The 13,150-nt window shown below is 41.8% G+C and overlaps 1 protein-coding gene across 5 annotated transcripts; it reads left to right on the forward strand.

Annotated features, from left to right (window-relative positions):
• The first annotated feature begins 630 nt into the window (after positions 1–630).
• On the forward strand, positions 631–13,082 carry CEP55 (centrosomal protein 55). Of its 5 annotated transcripts, XM_081189702.1 has the most exons (10): positions 633–851; positions 2,271–2,462; positions 2,781–3,065; positions 5,597–5,656; positions 8,581–8,722; positions 9,889–10,193; positions 10,924–10,995; positions 11,858–11,983; positions 12,102–12,331; positions 12,723–13,082. In XM_081189702.1, the coding sequence occupies exons 2-9, from the start codon at positions 2,304–2,306 to the stop codon at positions 12,309–12,311; spliced, it is 1,359 nt and encodes a 452-aa protein (XP_081045828.1). In that variant the 5' UTR covers positions 633–851; positions 2,271–2,303; the 3' UTR covers positions 12,312–12,331; positions 12,723–13,082. The 5 variants fall into 5 exon arrangements, with proteins under 5 accessions (XP_081045830.1, XP_081045829.1, XP_081045831.1 ...); XM_081189704.1 differs by having other exon boundaries at positions 631–851; positions 12,105–13,082; XM_081189703.1 differs by having other exon boundaries at positions 632–851; positions 9,892–10,193; positions 12,102–13,082.
• Positions 13,083–13,150: the final 68 nt, after the last annotated feature.

Genomic DNA, 13,150 nt, shown 5'->3' on the forward strand with positions numbered 1-13,150 from the left:
TCCGTCTATTATTATTATTGATCAGTGCTTTTTTCTGGGGGGACGCATACCCCTAAACATTTTGTGAATCTTTGTACTTTTGTCCATTTACTGTATTTATTTCCCCAACTTGAACTATAAAATGGTGATAGTCTTGAGTCAAAATGAAAGTACCCCTAAACATTGCTTTTGTTTGTTTGTTTGTTTTAGAAAAAAGCACCAATTATTATTATTATTTGCTTTTCTGTGTTCTTTCGCACGAGGTTACACACGAGCTAATCAGCGTCGATCCGCTCAGACGTTCCTACATTGAAAACCACCCATTCCAGAATTGCTGATGGAAATTTTAAGAACGCTTCTGCAGCGGCGAAGGATGCTGAAACTGCAAAATCCACAGCAGGGCAACGCATTCTATTAAAATACACCAAAAAAGGAGGAGGGCGCGCAAAAAAAATTGCAAGCTTCCAACGTCCTCCTCCCCACTCATCTTTCTCCGCCTACTTCCTTCAACCCCGCCCCTCTCGGAATCACCACCATTCGCGCCGCCTTCTCCGCGCAAGCTGCAGCTCCGCCGGCGTCTCGTCTCGTTTTGACCCTTCCCGCGCCCCGTCGCTTTCCAACTGAAACGGAAATGGCGTCGAGCGGAGCCGCGGGATTCAAACTCCCGGAAGCAAGCGCTCGGGCGGGGCCGGGTTCGAAGAGGAGCGGTAAAGCGGCTCCCCTCCGCGTCCCTCCCGGAGAGGTGGAAGGAAGGGAGGGGCGGCGGCGCCGTTGTTGCAGCAGCAGCAGCCTTGACGCTGCCCTGTCCTCCCGTCACTCGCTCGCTGGGTCTCTCCACAGTTTCGCGACCATCCGAGGCTGAAAGAAAGCGGGTAAACGGAGCGGAGTGGGGGAGAGAGAGCTCGGCTCGGGATGGGCGAAGGAAGGGGTGGCTTAGGGTCAGGGAGGGAAACGCGGGTCCCCAGAATATTGGGTTGGCTTCGCTGCCTTGCACCTGCTCGGCTTTTCCATAAGGCGCTCCAGGGGAGAGGGCGTTATGCTTTTGTTATTGCAGCAGGGACAAAACAAATACTGTACATGCATGCATGCAGTGCCGGATTTACGTATAAACTAAACAAGCTATAGCTTAGGGTCCGCTCCCTTGGGGGCCCAAAAAAAATTAAAGGAAAAAAAATGTGTTTCTAAAGGAATTTCATTTATTGCCAAATGCCAGTGTGTTTGCATTATCAAGTTTTGTTATGAATAAAAAAATATTTTAAGTTAAAGCTTAATCATTATGTCACTACTAATATACTTATTCTCAGTTGTATTTCACTATTAATATACTATTAATATACTTCTATTAATATACTATCAATATGTTTCTATTAATATACTATTAATACAGTGGTACCTCGCAAGACGGAAAACCCGCTAGACGAAAGGGTTTTCCGTTTTGGAGGCGCTTCGCAAAACGAATTTCCCTATGGGCTTGCTTCGCAAGACGACAGCCCATAGGGAAATCTCCGGGACAGCGGGGAAGCGCAGCGCGTCTTCCCCACTGTCCTCGGACCTCCTCCGAAGCCTGGCGGCGGGGCGGGGACACCTCCTCCCGCCACCGCCGGGCTTCGGAAGGCTCCTCCGAAGCCGGGCGGTGGGGCGGGAACACCTCCTCCCGCCGCCGGGCTTCGGAATGATGCTCCGAAGCCGGGCGGCGGGAAGGGAACACCTTCCGCCGCCGCCCGGCTTCGGAACAATGTTCTTTGAATGGGGATTTTTGTTCTATTCAAAATGTTTGTGAGTCAAACTTACTGCTATAATCCTGTTTTATGCATGTTTGGGACCAAGTGTGGTATATTCAATTAAACATTTGTGCAAAAGGATTAGTTGTCACACAGTGGTACTTCCTCCCCCAACCTTTCCTCCCTTGTGCACCCTTCATTGCCTCCAAATCTGCTTTAGAGGATTAGGGGAACTCCAGAACAGATTTAGGGAGGGGAGAAGGAGAGAATGTTCCTTTGCCCAGTGCGAAATCCTAGCATTGAAGGAAAGTTCTCCATAGTGCTACACTGACTACAGCTCTATGGCTCCATATTTTTAAAATAATTTCTATAGAGGAAGTCCCAGTGAATTTGGTTAGACTTCTGAGTAAGCTTGCTTAAGATCAGGCTGAAAGACGAGTTATTCAGCTTATTTAATGAGACTTGAATTGAGGCTTTATTACAAGCCACTTTGGACACTGCAATGAAACATACATTATGCAAGGACAGAAGAGGCTGTTCCTTCAATGGTACCTGGTTATTTATTTTTAGAAAATCTGAAGGACATCAAAGGACATCAAAGAGATGAATATCGGCAAGTGGGGATTGAAGTCTGGTGATTCCAAATCTGAATCTGAGTTGCAGGTATATAAGAAAGAGAATGCAGCCCTTAAAAAATCTTTGGAAGACCTCACTAAGGCCAAAAGAAAAATGATGCCAGAAGAAAGGAACAGATTCCTGGAGGTGATATAAACATTTCTGCATGCAAAACTTCCTGTCTTGTGCTGTTAACTGTAAAGGAATCATTGAAGATTTAACAAATGAAGTGATTTTGTATTGCATATTACTTAAAATCTGAATGTTAATTTTGAACCTTTAAAGTGTCTTCTCTCTCAAAGTCAGAACTAGGGAGATAACAGTTACTTTGCCACAAAACACCAATTATACCATCATAGTTGCTAACAGTACCGGTATGATTGCTTGCCCTGTACAATTAAGAATATTTTATTTCAAAATTGGCTTGTTAACTGTGATAATATGCTTGCTTACATTTTCATGTAGAGAATACTTGCCCTTGAAACAGAAAATGCAAAATGTAATAATATCCTTGGAGAGAAAAATCAAGAAATTCAGCTCCTGAAAGACAAGCTGAAGATCAAAAGTAAAAATGGTGATGTTACTTCTCTGCTTAGTCAACTAGAAGAGAAAACACAGGAAGTGGCAAAGAGAGAGCAGCTACTTCATTCCCTCTCAGAAGAGGTGGATCGGTTGAAAAACCAGTTATCTGCAGTTACTACAGATTGTTCAGACCTTGAAAATAGAGCTAATAATGTGCAGATTTCCCAGGTAAGTTATTATGGCTGTTGCTCTATATTTATTACCCCACCATTTTCCACGACGGGACAAACGACAGCTTACAGATACAAATGAGAAGTGCTTAAAGCATAGAAAACAATTTAAAAATAATTAAACATTGATAGAATTAAAGCTATATACACATATAAAATATATGAAAGCCATACCATTTACAATTAAAACAGCATTAGCTTAATGTTCTTGATGGTAAGAGCAGTGTGACAATGGAACCAACTGCCTACAGTGGTGGTGAGTTGTTGTTGTTGTTGTTGTTTTTGCATTAGGCCTTCAAATAGAGGCTGGGCAGCCATCTATTAGGGATGCTCTAACTCTGGAATTCCTGCACTGAGCAGGGGGTTGGGTTAGGTGGCTTACGGGGCCATAGTCGCGGTCGACCTTATGGACATCCCTGTTCTAATTGATGCATAGCACCAGCTTAGACCAAATTCTTTTAACATAAGAAGCATAAAAAGAGCCTGCTGGATCAGGCCAATGGCCCATCTAGTCCTTCATCCTGTTCTCGCAGTGGCCTGTGGGAAACAAGCAAGCACTCTGCCTACCTGCTAATCCCAGCAACTGGCATTCGGAGACATACTGCCTCCGACAGTGAAGGTAAAACACAGCCATTGTGGCTAACGGCCTTTGATAGGCTTATCCTCCACCAAATTGTCCAATCTCCTTGTAAAGCCATTGCTGTCTCCTGCTGGAGCAAGTTCCACAATTTAACAGCTTTGCTAGCCCGTTAGCATTGCTAACATCAGATAACATTAGTAATCTCCACTTTGGTAAATGGAATGTTGTTGAGTCTGATTCCTTGCAAAAAGGCTTTTGATTCGACGTAGAATATTGTGGAAAACAATTAGGGCAATACCATGAAGAGAAGGTAGGTGGCAATAGAATATCAGCTACATTGTGTGAAACGGCATATACAGTGGTACCTCGATTTACGAACTTAATCTGTTCCTGAAGTCCGTTCTTAAACCACACTTTCCCTAATGAGGCCTCCCGCCGCTGGTGCCCTTCCACCGTTCAGATTCCGTTTGTAGACTGAGGTAAAGTTCGCAAACTGGAACACTACTTCCGGTTTTGCGGAGTTCGTAAACTGAATAGTTCGTAAACAGGACTGTTTGTAAACCGAGGTACCACTGTATAAGTTACAGGCTGGCTGTGTATGTTCTCAACTGGTGATCAAACATTTACAGGAAAATAAGCAAGTCCTGATATTTTAGGGCCAGCAACAAGTTAGCGCCTTGTTTAATTTTTACTATGCCATTCGGAATCCTAGTATTTAAAACACCTTGGCCGCAGTCCAATACAGAATTGAATGCACTTAAGCCCATTGATTTCAATAGCTTAAGCATACTTATGTTTATTTGGGATTGTGACTAGGATGTGCAACTGTTGAAAATGTATCTTGAACGCAGGTTACGTTCAAGTCGGATCAGCCTTGTGCTAGAAGGGAATTAATTTCTGCTAATGGGCAATATACTTACTCCTGTAGGACTGAGTTTAATAAACCGAAAAGGCTTCCAAAGGGAGAGTGGGTGTTCCCCTAGTATTGCAAAAGCCCTCTGAATCCCCATTTGGGTTTGGAAAGTGCTGCAGATTGGCAAATAACTCGGTGTGTAACTTAATAGTGTCTGCTGAAAATAGTTCTGAATACCTGGAATACGAAATCTTTTGAAGTCCATTTTAGCAGGAGCACCTGTTACGTAAAAGTTGCAACTAGTGCAAAATGCACCCCGGTATGAACACAGGTCACACCAACTTTGAAGGAGTTGCACTTGTTGGTATGCTTCTGAGTCCAACTCAAGGTGCTAGTAACACATTCATTCCTAAACTGTTTGGAGCCAAAATATACAACAGAATGCCTCTTCCCTCGTGGTTGTCCCATCCCAGGTGAAGTAGAGGGATTGGGTGTAGGGGTTTTTATGTCGTCATCTTCCCCCACCTCTGGAACAATCTATCCCAGAGGTGCATCTAGCACTGCATTAATACCCTTGTTCTAGTTGCTGAAGGTGCGCCATGCTGCAAAAGCATTTGTAAAACTAGTTTTCTATGAAGAATATCCTGTATTGCTGCCATGGTGCTTGCTTCAAGTGTATTGGCTGAATCATGTTGCATTTTAATTGGTTTTTATGTAATGTTGATGTGTAATATTTTATATTCTTTGGGGATGTAGTTGGTCAGAGCAATCAAAGCCATATCATTGGTGCTTAATCAAAGGAATCTGAGAGTTTGGGGGCATATCCCATAGTGAATTATAATGAAGTTTTTCTATTGCAGGTAGTTCCTTTTCGACCCACAATACAGAAGAAAATAATTCTTCAGGAGATATTTGATGTAGTGCGCATAAGAAGTCAATTGGCTTTTTAAAATGATGCTTTCCCTATTACATAGAACAAGTTGATCTTAGAAAACTGCATGCCGTGATGTGGTTGTATATATTCCTGTCTAAAAATTAGAGACATGTGCACCCAGCTTAGCAAAATCAAACTGTTGAACTGGTTTGTGTTTTGCAGGAAACTGCTGTAAACTGCACTGGAACATCAACAAATGAAGTTGAAATCCAGCTGAAAGATGTAAGATTCTTTTTTAAATGGCACTGTGTGTGTGTGTGTGTGTGTGTGTGTGTGTGTGTGTACTACTGAAGAGAAATACCTAATAGTTCAGGCCAATCCCTTGCATGTTTACTTGGAAGCAAGTTCTAGGGACTCAAAACGGGGCTTGCTCCCAAATAGATGTGTATGGTAGAGCTCAGTGGCAGAACATCTGCTTTGCAAGCAGAATGTTGCAGATTCAATCCTTGGCATCTTCAGGTGGGGCTGGGAGAGACCCATGTTTGAAGCTCTGCTAGTCATTGTAGACAATAATGTACTAGATGGACCCATGTTATCCCTGTGAATAAGGCAGCTTCCTATGTTTCTATGTAAACTTATGAGTGCAAGACGTGGAACCACCATGCTAGATTAGACCAAAGTCTATTGTCTAGTCCAGATTTACATTCATAAGCATCTGGCTATGTTTGGGAGACAACTCAGAACTTGAAGGCAACAGCTCCAGCCCATTATTCACCCACAACTTCACATAAGAATTAGTTCCCAGGCAGATATGAAATGGTACTTTACGGGCTGCTTTGCATTAAAATGCAAGTAACCTTTAAGACGTTAGCAGTGTTCTAGCTGCCATTGTAAGTGACACTTCTAATTATACTTGTGCCGCAGAAATGTGAATTGGCAATGTTTAGAGTGCTGTGTTAGGGCCATGTTCAGATCTCTACTTGGTCTCCTCACTTGGGGTGGGGGCAGGATTCTGAGCTATACCTGCTTCCATGAGTCTCCTTTACTTGACCATAAATGAGAATTATACAGCCCAGCATTTCTTCAAAAAATGTTGCACAAACTAGTAACTGTGACTGGCTTGTGGGATTGTCTCAGCACTGCACCACAAATGACGCCCTATCAATAGGTTGTGCTTCTGAATCCAAGTTTATGTTCAGGTGTTTTACGATTCTTTCAAAGAAGGGCAAATTTCTCCAGTCAAGCTTTATGTGATGAATGTGTTGTGGAAAGAAGAACTGTTGGTTTATTTTTGTTCTTATTATGCATTTTGAGTTTTTAGTCACCAGGGGGTTTACATGCAGACCAAATTTTTCTGGTCTCTTTGGCATCTGCCATTGTTCACTTGCTCCGATGGAGCCACTGCCCTACCTGTGTCATGGCTTCATTCCTTGCTACACACCTGCATCTAAGTATGCTTAATACTGTGCATCTTTTAGAATTATTATTTTTTAAAGCAAAAGGGACAGTGACAGGCGAACAAGCTCTGCATTTCCCTCCATGGGCGTGAAATAATACAAAATAATGTTTCAAGACTGACATTTACCTTTTGACCTTGTATAAGCCTCTGCTACTACACTCTCAGTAAACTAGCAATTAGAGTGGTTAATTGTATAGAAATGCATATCTCGAAGCTTGAACTGTTGTATAGAGTTGTAGGCGAGCCTCAGGACTGAATGCCTATGATTTTGGGCAGTGTCCAATGAAGTAGTTCTGTTATCACAAGGATTTATGGCTGCACAACAGAACTTTCCCTCCCTACACACCCTAACTAAATTTGCTCTGGAGGATTGGGGGAACACCCAGAGCAGTCTAGGCAGTGCGCAGAAGAGAGGCAGGGAAAGTCACATTGTTTAGGTGGAAGCCCTTGTGCTAACGGACTACTTCGTTGGATGCTGCCCTTTATGTTGCTGTAGCTAACTTTTCCATATGTCAAATAGACACACACACACACACACACGAAAATAGTACTGTGAGCCTTGGAAGAAAGTATATAATGCCCCCTAACTGCAGCCACTGGGATGCATACAAACTACTCCAGAAATTAAAAACCATTTTGAAGACTGTTCAATATGACTTGGGAGGTGGAGGTTCAAGAAAAAGTCAAATTTCACTGCGCTAGCACAAGCCTGTTTTGCGGGCCCAAGTAGTTCTTTGGATCCTGGCCAAAGTTAACGTAGAAAAGATTTACCAGGTAGCACAGGTACAGACTGTTTGGGCTGCACGGAGCCATAAATTTTTATAGGTCTTGGAATAGGAAACGCAACCTCCTACCACACTTTTGTAACTGCTTTGCCTATACATAGCCAACTTCAAAGCTTGTTTGGGGTGCCTATTTTTCTTGTAACATTCAAAATATGCAATTATATTATAAAATAATAATTTGCTGATCTTATTAAAACAGTATAATTAACTCTTGGAATCGTATGTTGAAGCAAATATCTTGAGGCTTCATAATGTGAATAAGTGTGGTTTCAGTAGCATTGTCATCGTTAGAAGTGAATCTTAAGAATAATACTTGCTTAAAAGTGCTTTGGAAAATCTCTCAGGTAGCTTCTGTTTCCCGGAGTATTTCACAATCTCTATTGTTTGCAAGAGATAACCAATGACATCAGCAGATGGTATGCCTATACTTGCCCTAGCTTTACAAGGTTTTCCTGATCTTAAATAAAAGCTGATCTGGTTGTTTGATTAAAAGTAAGTTCATTTATGTGTATTTAGTTTCTGACATTGCAAATCACTTTGAGGAAAACATGTGATGGCAGCACCTCTTAAGACCCAAAGGGTGTTTTTCAGATTTAGGGGAGTGCTCCTTGGTAGTACTAGGCATGTTTTATCAGGTTGATAAAACAGCCAAACACCTCTTGCATAAATAATAGCAAAAACAGGCATGCGTGAGTGATTGACAGAAATTCCAAGGTGCACTTTGCAGTTAAAGTAAAGTTGAATTTTATTTATTGAAACTTGTGTTCACATGATCTTTAACAGTTAAATATTTCAAAACTGGCATAAAGTTGAAAAACACAGTCTTCTTTAGGCTGAGGCGCCTGTGCCAAGTAGGATGCTTTTCGTGTACTGATAATACTTATGACTTACAGAAAGGTAAGTTATCAACACTTTCCTTGAAGCAACTCTTAACCAACTTACTTATTATCTTCCCTCTCAAGGCTCTGGAGAAAAACCAGCAGTGGCTAATATATGACCAACAGCGAGAGGCCTACGTTCAGAGCCTTGTGGCAAGGCTCTTTGAACTGGAACAGCAGCTGGAAACTGTTAACCAGCACCAACCCAATGAAACCAGGGCAGAAGGTATTAGCTGGCTTTTCTTCAGGCTCAACAGATCGCACGACAAAGTAGTTTATATGGAGAAAGATATCCCAGATCACTTTTCTGGTTTTAGCTATGAACACTTACAAGCATAAAACTAAATTAAATTATCACTCTTTTTGGATACTTATACACGTCCTGTAAAAATAAATCAAAAAATGGTGTACAAATATATACTGATCGTTGCTTAGCTGCGAATCATGGGTGTTGGGATAAATAAATATTGAGTTGTCTTGGCATTGCTCAAGTCACCAGCATGTGACATTCGTTTTTGTAGCAGATATATGAAGTTGTTTTGTAGGTGTGGATTTTAAAGCATGGATAATTAGAAAAATATACGACTCTTATGGAGTGTGTGCATCTCTTAAGAACTAGCTACTTCTGTAGAGCAGAAACTTGTGGAGAAACTTCTTGATAACAGGTCATTGGCACATGTTGCCTTACAGTTTGCTTGCCTGTGCTGATTTCATATCCATCAAATACATAGTGTCTGGTTTCTTCCTGGAAACCAATCAGTTTTCTCTTGTTACTGTAAAACAAGCTCATTAAGCATCTGGTGGTTTTTAGCTGATTTAGATCTATAATCTGGCTGTAGCGCTGTGAGGAAGTCTGTCCCACGATTAGCTTCATGGTGGTTCTGTGAGTCCTCAGTCATCAAAGGGATGAACTTCATGGAATCATCAGGAAGTGATGGGGCTAGCCTTGTCCTCTGATAATGTCAGAAAAAGGCATCTGCCTTGGTCCTATTCAAAACTTTTGCCAAGTTGCTTGAGGGCTAGAGTTTGGGGCCCTTCATGGTGCCATTGCTGCTTAGCCCCGGCAGCTTGGCTGTGTAGTGTCTGCTGAACATAGAAGGGACCCTTCTTTCCCCTCCCGAGGAATTGCAAGATTGCCACATAGTGGCGTGGATTGGATCTGCCCCTATCCTGGTATAGAATATGTTCTTTTTTAACAACGTATTAGTGTCTTAAATTTCCTTCTGAGTAAGTTTGAATAAGGAAATACAGCTTACTGCGAGGGGCAAGGCAGAGTCTAGAATAAGGCTGTTCATTTTTGTTTACAAATACGTTCTGTGGGTGCGAGTTTGCTAAGGATCTTTGTTGAAGCATCCCTTTTCTCTTCCATGTTCTGTTGTGGGTTCCTGCCAGAAGATAAGCAAAGATATTACGAGCAGTTGTTGCTAGCCGCCAGAAATGATCTAGAGACAGAAAGGCGTTCCGTAGCCCAGCTGCATTCTGACCTGATTGAATTCAAAAGGAAGTATGACGAAGCCAAGCAGGAGGTGATGAATTTAAATAGTCTACTAAAGTCGCACAAGCAGACTGACATTCAGACTCTTCAGGACGAAAACAACCTCAAAGGGCAGATGCTGCAGAGGCTTACTCAAGAAAATGAAGTGACCAGAGACCAGCTTGAGGAAGAAAGGAAACGAACGCAAGCACTCTCATCCCAGGTTGGTATATAGGGGAGTTGCTGACTTCACTTTCACAATTTACACATTTATGGAGTTGGGGTGGAAGATGACCTCCAACATGATCCCTACCCCTTCCCCCTCCATGATTCAAGGGGCTGTGAATTATATCAGATGCACATATAAATGTGGTAAGTGCCAATGCTGATTAGCCACACCGCATTGCTTTCAAAGGAATGTGCATTTCAAGGGCCCTTACCACTGAAATCAACCAAGTGTGGACAGGCAGCATCTATACTTGGATACCTGTCCTATAGGCAAGCAATACGTGCTTCCATGCATTGGTCTCCTTGGGTGTGAGTTGAGCAAAGAAACATTGGGGGGGGGGGAGGCAGCAGGAAAAGGAGGAAACCACTGTTCTCTGCCCTGTCCCTTTTTCTTAGGTGAGATGCATAACCAAGTAGAAGCAAAATATGGTTAATTTAATTTATTACCCGCCCTTCACTCTGAAGTCCCAGGGTGGGTCACAACACTTTAAAATGCAACAATAAAAACAATATAAAACACAATTTCAACAAAAGGGTTGTTCCTAAAAATACTTGTTCAGCATGCTTAAAAACTTTTAAAAGCAAGGAACCTGGAGTAGCAGCTCTACCATCTTACCGGTAAGGATGTATAAAACCAATGAAAACCCATGGATTTACATAGGTTGATTATTTGAAACCACCTTATAGAATTGACTTGTTAATATAGTCTTTTACACGTGATGTAGGTTGAGATGCTCCAGAGATCTTTGATAAAACAGCAGGAAGAACACACAAGAATAACAGCTTTGGAACAGCAGGTACCAGGTTACACACTATTATTTTAATGGCACTTTTCAGTCAGAACTAAAACCCATAGGTATAATATTCATGTTAATATTTTAGGCAGTTTTATTACAATACAAGCAAGTAAGCTGTTCTTCCTGATATTGAGATATATTGTGCATTTTTCATGATAGCGATTTGTCTTGTTACTTACTGCTGATAGGAAAGTTTTGAACTAAGTGAGAATTTAAAATCCATTCATCATTTAATTGGCATCCCTCTGTAGAATCTCTACTCTTTTAATTCTACGGTTATGGTAGTGAGGTTTTTTGAAATATTAAAGGACTTAACAACTGTGTGTGTACATGCAGTAAGGTAAAGGGGACTCCTGACCGTTAGGTCCAGTCGTGACCAACTCTGGGATTGTGGTGCTCATCTTGCTTTATTAGCCGAGGGAGCCAGCGTACAGCTTCCAGGTCATGTGGCCAGCATGACTAAGCCGCTCCTGGCGAACCAGAGCAGCGCACGTAAATGCCATTTACCTTCCCGCCGGAGCAAGTACCTATTTATCTACTTGCACTTTGACATGCTTTCGAACTGCTAGGTTGGCAGGAGCTGGGACAGAGCAACGGGAGCTCACCCCGTCACGGGGATTCGAACCGCCAACCTTCTGATTGGCAAGTCCTAGGCTCTGTGGTTTAACCCACAGTGCCACTCATGTCCCCGTACATGCAGTAGCAGAACATTAAAAATACATTGCACAAACCCTTCAAAATAGGCTTTATTTATTTGCTTTAGATCCAACCTTTTGTTTTCCTAAGGAGCTCATGTAATTATAGCATGAAATCCGGCGTGTGTAATAGACTCTCTGGTTTTTCTCCCAATGTTTCTTGCCAGATCCAGGCATGCACATCCGATTTTGAGAATGAGAAGCTCGACCGTCAGAACTTGCAGCATCAGTTGAGCAAAGTCCTTAAGGAGCTGCGCAAGGCAAGGGACCAAATAACTCGCCTTGAGCCCTCAGTGAGTAGTACTGTGTTTCTAGAGTCATTGGGTTCTAAGAAGATTGGCTAGACCTATAAAGGAATATTACTGATTTGTAAAGGGAAATATTTAGATGCACCAATTCATTTTTTTCCAGAAGCTTCCAGAGTGTGGAGGATGTACAGAAGTCTTGCACAACTTCCAGGCTGCCTTTGAAGACAAGCTGACAATACAGAACAAATGTCCTTCACCCAAACGTTCAAATCTTCTTGATGAAAGTTTCCTGGAGTGCCCCAAATGTAAAGCACAATACCCTACAAGCCAGCATAGGGAGCTGTTAGCCCATATTGACTTCTGTGCAGATTAAATACAAGGACAAACTTGTAGGTATGTCTTGTCGCTCCCATGTATTTTTAACAGAAAATAATGGCTTGTTAAAAAAAAAAAGCAGCAAGATTCTAAAGGACCACAGTTCCTATTCCCATGATGTGCACTTCTGTTCTCATTATTATTATTTTACAAAGGGTTAGTCCTTGACAGTATCTACGAAAACAGGAAACAGTTTTGTTTTAGAGTGGTAAATTCTAAACTACTGATTGTGCCATATTTGCACAGCCAGAGCCAGTAGAAATGGTTTGATTTTATTTTCCATGACCAGATACCCCCATACAAATAGTCAACAAAATTACTGCCAAACATTCCTGTTTCGATCTTAAAGATATATGTAGTTTGTTTTACTGGATTAATATTTTCTGCTTTATATATCGTCTGTTTCCAGAAATGCATTTTCAGAATCTTGGGGCAGAAAGGAAAATGTTTCTAATATATGAGTCTCTGTGAGGATTTAGCCCACCCGAGGGAATGTGTGACGACAATTGCGTGTAGCAGAAAAATTTATATAGTACCTCTTCTACCTTCCATCAAACATTTTGTGTGTGTGTGTGCAGAAAAAAAAGAGTGAACCCAAAATTCAGAGCATCAGGGTGCCTCTTAAGACTGTTGCAGCCATTTTGTTTGCTTGAAATACACTCCTGTTTGCACTCTGCTATCCCACAGCTAAAAGCTGGGGATATAATTTATCAGGGAACCTGTATGAGGAAATGGTTTTTAAATGAATAAAACAGAATTGGCTATGCCACCAACGCTCTCTGTGTCTTTTTTTAATAGCTGGTGAACGTTAAGGCAAATCAAACAGCTAGGCAAATT

The sequence above is a fragment of the Podarcis bocagei genome (genome assembly GCF_964188305.1).
Source record: "Podarcis bocagei genome assembly, chromosome: 4".
Lineage (NCBI taxonomy): Eukaryota > Metazoa > Chordata > Lepidosauria > Squamata > Lacertidae > Podarcis > Podarcis bocagei.

What these genes read in the sequence shown, in the direction of transcription:
- CEP55 (XM_081189701.1), top strand. Translation starts at nt 2,304, where the DNA reads ATGAATATCGGCAAGTGGGGATTGAAGTCTGGTGATTCCAAATCTGAA. An exon ending in ATAATGTGCAGATTTCCCAG is followed by an intron (nt 3,066 to 5,596) that starts GTAAGTTATTAT and finishes TGTGTTTTGCAG; the next exon opens with GAAACTGCTGTAAACTGCAC. An exon ending in CGCAAGCACTCTCATCCCAG is followed by an intron (nt 10,194 to 10,923) that starts GTTGGTATATAG and finishes CACGTGATGTAG; the next exon opens with GTTGAGATGCTCCAGAGATC.